At 33.8% G+C, this 9,412-nt stretch overlaps 1 protein-coding gene across 2 annotated transcripts; it reads left to right on the top strand.

Moving 5' to 3' along the window:
* Positions 1 to 1,594: 1,594 nt before the first annotated feature.
* On the top strand, positions 1,595 to 8,176 carry LOC108484013 (probable ubiquitin-conjugating enzyme E2 24). 2 transcript variants are annotated; one of them, XM_053029705.1, is made up of 10 exons: positions 1,595 to 2,196; positions 3,023 to 3,701; positions 3,858 to 3,956; positions 4,075 to 5,519; positions 5,756 to 5,893; positions 6,061 to 6,492; positions 6,590 to 6,653; positions 6,782 to 6,921; positions 7,181 to 7,492; positions 7,647 to 8,176. In XM_053029705.1, exons 4-10 carry the CDS (start codon positions 4,086 to 4,088, stop codon positions 7,893 to 7,895), a joined length of 2,769 nt encoding a protein of 922 aa, XP_052885665.1. In that variant the 5' UTR covers positions 1,595 to 2,196; positions 3,023 to 3,701; positions 3,858 to 3,956; positions 4,075 to 4,085; the 3' UTR covers positions 7,896 to 8,176. The 2 variants fall into 2 exon arrangements, with proteins under 2 accessions (XP_052885665.1, XP_052885664.1); XM_053029704.1 differs by having other exon boundaries at positions 2,845 to 3,701.
* The last annotated feature ends 1,236 nt before the right edge of the window (positions 8,177 to 9,412 follow it).

Raw genomic sequence — 9,412 nt, 5'->3', positions numbered from 1 at the left:
TTATGATTTTTAAATATTTTAATAGTATTTTTTAAAATAAAATATAAATTTTCAATTTAAAATTAGGATAAATTACACTTGAGATCACCCTAAAATAACGTCATTTTTATTTTGACTACTTAAAATTTTTTTTATCACTACTACTAGAAAAATTGACCAAAATGGTACTTAACCATTAAACTCTTAACGGATTGTTAATTGGACTTGCAAAAAAAAAAAGAAAATTATTCTTTTAATCATTTTAAAAATTACAAAATTTCAGTTAACACCATTGCTATACCCACAAAATTTTAACTTTTTATGTTTAAGCAAAGCAAAATACATCGATTTACTATAGCTCCACCCTTTATGACATTGTCGCTGTCTTTGCTCCATCGTCTTTCACTTGAACAAGAAAAATTTGTCATGGTTTTAGTGTTGGTGTTAACAAAAAGTTGTGCATATTATTACTTTTTAATTTTTTAATTTGATTTAATTGGAATATAACTATTGTGGGGTTTCAATGTTTGGGTTAAAGGCTTTGTATTAAAAAAAAAACTTTAATATATATAGTTTTTCGGTGAAGAGTTATCACCTTTTATAAATCATGGTGCATTTTGAAAAAATGGTACAACTAAATTATTTAGTTGGGAAATAAATAAATAGGAAAACATAGTAATTAAGAAATTTACATCGGTGTCTAGATAGGAGGAGGAAATTGAGGTGATAGTGGGAGAAAATGGTGACGAAAGTATATCAAAAGCTAGATTTAACATATTTTAATATGAGTTGTTGATAGGGATTTAAAAGATTAACTTGAAAATTTTTAAAGGAAATAAAAAGATTTTTTTTTTCTTTTTTATAATTATTTTAATTAAGTTTTTAAATATTAGTGACTAAGTTAACAACAATTATTTTAAAATAACTAAAATAATAAACAATATTTTAAGGTTACTTCCGATTAGAGCTGATTATGGGCCGGGTGGCCTCTACCAAGGCCCGCTTTCGAAAAATAAGAGGGTTTGAGTAAAAATATAGGCTTGAAAAATGGGCTTGAGCAAAAAAAAGAGGCCCGTTTAGAAAACAAGCCGAGCCTCGAGTAAGAGTTTTTTTGCCCGGGCTCGGCCCGAATTATATATTAATATATTTTTTATTTTATTTTAATCATTTTAAAATTTAATATAACTATTTTTTATTATATTGTCAATTTGTGCATTGTTTTAATAATTGTTTTAATATCATTTTTATTTGTTTTAATATTTATTTTTATGTTTTTAAATATATTTGATTTATTATATTTTTAAATTTTTTTATTTAATGAAATAAAAAAAATTTAATATGGGTCGGGCCGAGCCTAACTCGAGCTTAACAATTTTATTTCAGGCCGGGCTTAAATAAATTTTTAGGCCCATATTTCAGGCTGAGCCAGACCCGAACCTTATAGACCAACTTAAAATTTTGTCTAGACCTGACCCGAACCTGATCCGACCCAACCCGACCCATGATCACCTCTACTTTCAATATAAGAAAATGGGCGAGAGACTGGCAGGTTTTTCGTGTTGCCACTTGCCAGCTGCCACCAGGTAAGCTCTAGTAAATAATTAATGGGTTATAAGGGGTTGATTGTGAAATGAGAAACATAAGGGGCAGCATTGTCATTTTATATTATAACTAAGATTTGGTTATGCGAAAGTACAGCATAATCCAGATTCCACTGTATATTCTCTTTTCTTTTCTTTTTTCTGTATTAATTTCCATAAATAATAAACCAAAATGTTTTCTCCTTCGAATGTGGAATGAATGGGCAAAGCAAAGCACCATTAAAACTTTTTCCTTCAACCTTCCATAGCTCTTTCCAGCGAAAACCCTGAACGCGTTTTAGAGAGGGAAAGAGAAGGGACTGTTACTGTTTGTTACTGTATTCCAATATGTTGTCCAGCTTCCTTAATGGCGTCCTGATTGTTGGTATTCAGAGAGAAGACGAACCTCTCTGAATTTCTTAGTCTCTTTTTTTTTTTTCTAAAATTTTAAAATTCTGTTTATATTGTTTGGACCTGTTAGAAAGAGAAAGAGACGGCGAGGAAAGACAGGCGAGAGAGAAAAAGAAAATTAGAAGTCGTTTTCTGAGTTTGAGTTGACTGGCTGTATCGGTGTATGATTTGTCGCGTTTCTTTCATTCGGGTTCATGGCTCTACTCGTATTTAGAAGCGGCAAACGGTAAGTTTTTCTAATTATTATTATTATTTAATTTTCTTTCCTTCGTAATGGTAACTCTTTCAATCTGTTTGTTTCTTGGATTTTTGTCTTTTATAGAAAGCTTGTATATCTCTTAGAACTGGAATTTTCTTTTTGGAATTCGAGCTTCTTGTTTAGGTTTATATTTTATTTGACATGTAAGTAAACTAAAATACATATGTTTTTATTTGAATTTTGGATTTTTAAATTTGTATGCAAAGAAAACTTTGTTAAAGTAGCGAACTTGGAAAATAAATGGGATTTTTATTGAGTAATGGAATTGAAGGATAGAGTATGTTGAATACTTTCTAAAGTTTTTTCGAAGATTTTAATTAGGCCGTAATCATTCCGAAATTATATTTCTTTTAATGAATTAGTCCGTCTCAGTGATGAATATTATACGTAGGTATAATTGCTATTCCTTTTTATGTAAACTGTAATAAGGTTTATTTGTCTCTTCAGTCCACCTCTATATGTTGTTATTAATCTCTTGTGTGTCTTGTATTAAGACAAGAACATTTGTTTTCTCATGAAAAGATAAATATGTGATTATTGGAACTGAATGATGCTTCTTTTATAATTCCTTTATAGCAAAGAATCTTAGGACTGGTTATTGTTGTTATCGTGAAGGTTTCATGGAAATCTTAAATGGCTTAGAGGAGTTGTGAGTTTCGACAAGGAAAAGCCATCTTTCAGATAAATTTCTTGATAGGCAACTTTCCACAGACGGTTGTCTTGGCTGAACGATTCTGATCTGTTCATCCACTTTAGTCCAACTCTTTATGAGACAGATCCTGTTGTGTTGTAGGGAAAAAAGAAACAGAAACTTCAGCTTTATAATCTGGTGCATAGCATCATAGATTTTGTTAGAAACAAACAAGTCTTTCAGATTCGTGAAGTTTAAGCTTCGGTGGCAAATCTTCTTTGGCAAAAATTTCTACAGTTCACGTCAGTCAGGTGAATTTACTAGAACAGTGTTTATTATCATCATTTGCAGCTCTTTCTGGAGGGATCTTCTTTCATACTAGTAAATCAACTCTCGGCTTCAAATAAGGCACCTGCCAAGTTTAACTCCTATTACCTCTGTGAGGAATCTTCTTTAGAAGTTTCTTCCAGTATAAACTTTGTCCATTTCGGCAAATCTCCTTTGGCATTAGAGTCCTTCGTCCCTTTCGGGCAAATCTCCTTTGGCATTAGAGTCAAAATATCCTTTTCAGGATATTTTACTCACTATCTCTTTCAAACAGTTGAATCAACTGGAAGATAAATACCACGCAAATCGCAACTGAAAATTTTAGTTATATCCTTGGCTGTATTGCCTTAGCAAAAATAAAAAAAAATAAAAGCCTTGGCTGTATCCTCCTTCAGGATTGACTATTGACTTACCATCTTTATCACAATATCTATTATGATTTGAGAGCTTAAGATTAAGTGGGACCAGCATATCTTGGAAGCTTCTATTTTCTCAGACAGGAGTGGAGTTACTGGTATATATCTTTACTCTTTTATCTTTTTCCACTTCGTTATAGTATTAGTTCAAAAAAATCAACTAACAGTTCAGTTGCTGTAATTAGGTGAAATACTTGATGATTTGTTTCACATTGCATATCTGTTTTAAACTAAAACTTCCATGCATACTGCAGGTGCATGTGCTATCTTGTTCTACTAAAGATCCTGCTCTTCAAGATGGCAAAACTTTGAAAGCAAAAGTTAAATCAGACATTATATTTTTTATTACTGAGGTCAGAATCTTGCCTGAAAGTGCTTAACTGGATCTCTCTCTCTCTCTCTTCTGCTACATTATAACTCTCTTCATATGTTATTTATGTTCCACTAAATTTAAAATACATCTTGTCATAGGTGCTGAAACAATGGATTTTCTCACTGATTCGGACTGGGAAAGTTTTAGTGAAATTGGCAGTAGTGAACACGAAGAAGTTGACTTTCTGTATGGTGGTCAGGCTTGTACCATTCTGTCGAGTCTGGAGGAAAGTATTGGTAAAATAGATGAGTTCCTCTCATTTGAGAGGGGATTTCTTCATGGGGACATTGTCCGCTCTATAACGGATCCATGTGGGCAGATGGGCAGAGTAACCAAAATAAACATGTTTGTGAATCTTGAGAATGTTCATGGGAAAATTGTAAAAAATATAAATTCAAAACAACTTTCGAAACTCCATTCCATTTCAGTTGGAGATATTGTGGTTAATGCAAATTGGATAGGACGGGTGGTTAAGCTGGTTGACTGTGTCTCTATCATCTTTGATGATGGATCTAAGTGTGAGGTCACTGCTGTGGATCATGAGAAGCTTGTGCCTGTTTCTCCCAACTTAATTGATGACCCACAATATCAATATTATCCAGGACAAAGAGTAAGGGTTGTGCCTTCAAATGTTTCTAGGTCAACTAGATCGTTATGTGGTACCTGGAGGGGAAATCAGGACGAAGGAACCATTTCAGGTGTGGATGCGGGTTTTGTCTATGTTGATTGGATTTCCTGTGTTCATGTTGATCATGAATCGAGTGCCTTTCCTCCTTGTTTGCAAAAGGCAAAAGACTTGACTTTGTTGTCATGTTTTTCCCATGCAAATTGGCAGCTTGGTGACTGGTGTATGCTTTCCTCGGCTGACTTCAGGGGGACTACTGAAGAGGTTCTCCACTCTGCAACTCAACATATAACTAGGGATTCGTGGAAACAAGATAAAGGATTTAAAAGTGGAAACCCAGATTCAAGATTGGTAGAGATCTTTACCATCATTAAGACAAGGACCATGGTTGATGTTGTGTGGCAAGATGGTACTTGTGGTTTAGGATTAGATTCACAGACTTTACTTCCTGTCGGCATCACGAATACGCACGAATTTTGGCCTCATCAATTTGTCCTGGAAAAGGGAACCATAGGCAATAGCCAAAGATGGGGTGTGGTGTGTGGTATGGATGCAAAAGAACGCACAGTTAAGGTACAGTGGAGAACTATATCTGTGAATCAAATAAATGGTTTTGATGGGAAGCAGGTGGAGGAAACTGCTAGTGCTTATGAACTTGTTGAGCACCCAGACTACTCTTACTGTTTTGGGGATATCGTGTTCAAGAAGGTGGTTCAAAGCCAGTATGGTGATCAAGCTGATAAATGTTTCAAAATCTCTGAAAATGGTTTTGGCACAGAAGCCGTTTTGAAAGGCAGAAACTTGAATCTGGATCAGTACAAGTATCCCAGTACATATTGTCTATCCTGTATCGGCATTGTAACTGGGTTTAATGAAGGTGATGTGGAGGTGAAGTGGGCTTCTGGTATTACAACAAAGGTTTGAATCTTATTCATCCTTATTCCATTATTTAAATTATATGCATACATATTTAAAATTAAGATGATATTCCTAGTTTCAGGATTCAGATGCTGTAGTTTGAATTTAGTATTATATCTTTCATCTGAATCCATGGACTTGAAACTCATTTATGTTGACTGTATTCTAGTTTTAGCTCATCGATTAGCAGTCGCTGATCTATCATCCTTTGAATTTATCGATAAACTTTGTCACAGGTTGCACCATATGAAATTTACCGTATTGATAAATATGAAGATTCAGCAACAACTCTTGTTCTCTTTGAAGAAAATACTGAGGCTTATAATCAAGAGATGTTTGTGGATGAGAAGCAGTCTGATAGCCACAAAGGAAAGGTAAATCCAACTTTCTCTCCCTCACTTTCATTTGCATTTTTTGAGCTCTAGTTTTCTGTCAATCTGTATGTTCACATTTATTGTTTGTGGATGTACACCCAAATACATGACAAATCTTGTACTATGTCCCTTACTAAACTAAGTAAGCACTTTGATTTGATTCTCAGGAGTTGTTGAATTTCAACGGTGCTATTGAAAGTGGTGAGAAATTCTCATTGGTACCTACTTTCTTCCGTCCTCAAGCTGCTATTGGATATTTTACAAGCATTGCTTCTAGCATTCTTGGATCTCTTGGTCCCAATTCACTGATAAGCCAAGACCCATCTGGTTGTATTTCTCGCAATGCAAAAGAATATGACATTCTCCTTGAGAAAGAGGTGGCTGAAACTTTCCATCACTGTGCTGAACAAGATATGAGTGAGTTGCAGATATTTGAAATGACAAACATAAGACAGGAAGTTGGAGAGATTGAAGAAAACAAAGTTCGTATGATGCCTAGACCCGTTGAAACTTCAGATCAATTCAGGCAGTTTGATATGGTTAGTGATTGTTCAGATCATCACTTTCTCGGTGAAAGTAAGGTGTTGGCTGTGTCTCAGGTTCGAAATATGATTAAATGACCCCTAAATGTACCATTTGAGTTGTTCCAACCATCCAGATAATCATTTTAGTTTTTATCATTGTGCCTATATCTAGGTGAAAAGAAGTTGGTTGAAGAAGGTTCAGCAAGAATGGAGTATTCTAGAGAAAAACCTTCCTGGTTTGCACTTTATCTTACTCTTCATAATGATTTAAAGTGTTAACACGGCCTTCATTTTGTTGGTTACCATTGCTTAAATTTTGAAGGCAGTTGCTATTTTCTCATGAGACTATGTTTGGCCTGCGCAGAAACCATCTATATCCGTGTATGCGAGGAAAGGATCAATTTACTACGAGCAGCCCTTGTTGGTGCTCCTGGCACACCCTATCATGACGGGTTGTTCTTTTTTGACATTTCTCTTCCTTCGGACTACCCATATGAACCACCAGTAAGTTCTACTTCCAGCTTTGTTACTATTTAAAGAATCAATCGGCTAGTAGTTGCTGCTTTTGGAATGTGTTTATAATGCCAAGAAAATACTACCCTTTTTGATTCATATCTCTTCAGATGCCAGAAAGTTAAGAATATTGAATTCATGGTCTGCAGAAACTGATACCTGAAAAAGTACGGGTGTTTATGTCAACTATGAAAATGTTAATATATGTAAATGGAACATCGTGGTTTTTATGTTTGTCAAAATTTTGCAGTTGGTGCACTACCGTTCAGGAGGCCTCTGCCTAAATCCCAACTTATATGAATCAGGGAAGGTTTGTTTAAGCCTTCTAAATACGTGGGCAGGTTCAGAAACTGAAGTATGGAATTCGGGAAAATCCACAATTCTTCAAGTTCTTCTGTCACTCCAGGCTCTTGTGCTTAATGAGAAGCCATACTTCAATGAGGCCGGATATGATAAACAGTTAGGAAGAGCCGAGGGGGAAACAAACTCGGTGAGCTACAACGAAAATGCTTTCCTCGTAACCTGCCAGTCTATGCTTTATATACTCCGGAATCCACCCAAGGTAAAGTTCCACATTTTAAACAATTTCCCGGCTCCATCATTTGCATTTGTTGAATTAATGGAGTTAATGATAATCAGCTTTGGTTACCACCTAAATGTTACTTGGAATACTGATGCCATCTCTTGATTGAATGCCCGTTGCTCTACTGGTGCAGCATTTTGAGGCACTTGTTAAGGAGCACTTTAGTAGACGTGCCAAAACTATTCTCTCCGCTTGCAATGCATACATGGAAGGAGCGCCTGTAGGATTTGCTCTTGAATGTGGCAAAAATGGGCACAATGTAGATCTTAAAGAAAGTTCTACTGGGTTCAAAATCATGCTAGCCAAGCTTTTCCCAAAGCTTGTGGATGCATTTTCTGATCAGGGAACCAATTGCAGTGAATTCCGTGGGGTAGAGAAGTGAAAGCACTGCCGAGGCACTAGTATGTGAAAACGATACCCGGAATTGCTAGAATGTGAGTAGCTTTGTATAATATTCCTCACCAGAACTGAACGGAGATCCCTTTAAAAGGGAAGTTATGTATCATATTGGGGTGTGCTTTGCTGAAAGATGGCAATGTTTATAACTGTCGGAAGTTATGCTTTACAGGCTTGTGCTGTGACTCTAGAAAACTATTGTTTGCAGACAATAAGGAGCAATGGTTGGATCGGTTGCGCTTTGATAATTCATTTTGAGTTTCCGAATCCCTACTTATTATGTTTAAGTTTCTAGTTGGTGGAAGGGGTGTGCATTCAGTTGGTTCCCTTTTTTTATAACAAAAATCGTAAAACCAAATAAATCGAACTAAAAATTTTTGATAAGATTTTTTAGTTTTTGATATTAATTTTGAGTTGGAAAAAGATTTTAATTGAAGCATTTATACTTTTTATTTCTTTTAAATTTTTCATACAGTTGTCTTCTTTATTCAATTTACTGTATGGTATCATTTAATTTAATTTTATTTCAAATTCATTATTAATATTCAAATCAAACAATTTTTAAAAATATTTATTTATTTAACATAAGTAAAATCAATTTGGGTTTTGAATATTATTAGGTTTGAGTTTAATGAGTTTGTGCTTTAACAATATTAAGTTTTAATGGCTATTTTAATTTAAGGTTTAAATTTGAAATTTGGTATGTTAATGATTCCTGATGTTATGGTTATGGTTTTAATCGGTTTATTAGGTTTAAAATGTCAAAACCGAAAATTGATCAAATAAATCAATTTAACCAAACATGAAAATTGAATAAATCGAAAATTTTCTTTTTTTTTCTTGATTCGATATTTTTTTGCACGCCCCAAATTGATGGTGGTGTTGGAACAATACCTTTTGTAGATTAAACATTTATATTTACTCTTTGTTACTTGATTTTAGATTTGGATAAGTGTCGCAGATATGTATCCAACTCATTTTGATGTAATTTATTTAGAATATCCTATCTAAAAATAAATTGACATTGTGAATTTTAACAAGATCTTTTTGTTGCTTTGTATCCGTTAGTAAACGGTTAAAAGAATATTTGAATTCTTTCTTATCGTTACAACTAAAAATATTCTTTTCTTTGGGCTTCTTTCATATTTTTGCGATGTTCTTCAAATCAGAAAAAAATGTCATTCTAAGTTTATAAATCCTTTTTTTAAACATTATCAGTTCTTTTTTCTCATTGATATTCTATGTTTATATCTATGGCAATGTATTTATATTCATATTTGAATATTTATTTTATTTTTTATATTATGTATATTCGTTTTACGCTTTATGTTCGAATTTATAGCTATCACTCCTAATAATATTGTTTTCAAAGTTTGAACCTACGTTTTTTCTTAAAAGTGTAATATGACTTATCATTACACTCAACTATTTTTAACCATTAGACAATTCTTATTCTTATTATTTAATGCCACAATAGCACTGCATATTTATATAAATTTTAAT

The sequence above is a fragment of the Gossypium arboreum genome, chromosome 6 (assembly GCF_025698485.1).
Source record: "Gossypium arboreum isolate Shixiya-1 chromosome 6, ASM2569848v2, whole genome shotgun sequence".
Lineage (NCBI taxonomy): Eukaryota > Viridiplantae > Streptophyta > Magnoliopsida > Malvales > Malvaceae > Gossypium > Gossypium arboreum.
Note: the sequence above shows the minus strand (reverse complement) of the source record. Positions and strands in the feature narration are given on the sequence as shown.

Bases quoted from the DNA above. Each gene is read 5' to 3' on its own strand.
- LOC108484013 (XM_053029705.1), top strand. From the start codon at position 4,086: ATGGATTTTCTCACTGATTCGGACTGGGAAAGTTTTAGTGAAATTGGC. The intron at 6,493-6,589 runs GTTCGAAATATG...GCCTATATCTAG, and splicing joins AGGTGTTGGCTGTGTCTCAG to GTGAAAAGAAGTTGGTTGAA. The intron at 7,493-7,646 runs GTAAAGTTCCAC...CTACTGGTGCAG, and splicing joins TACTCCGGAATCCACCCAAG to CATTTTGAGGCACTTGTTAA.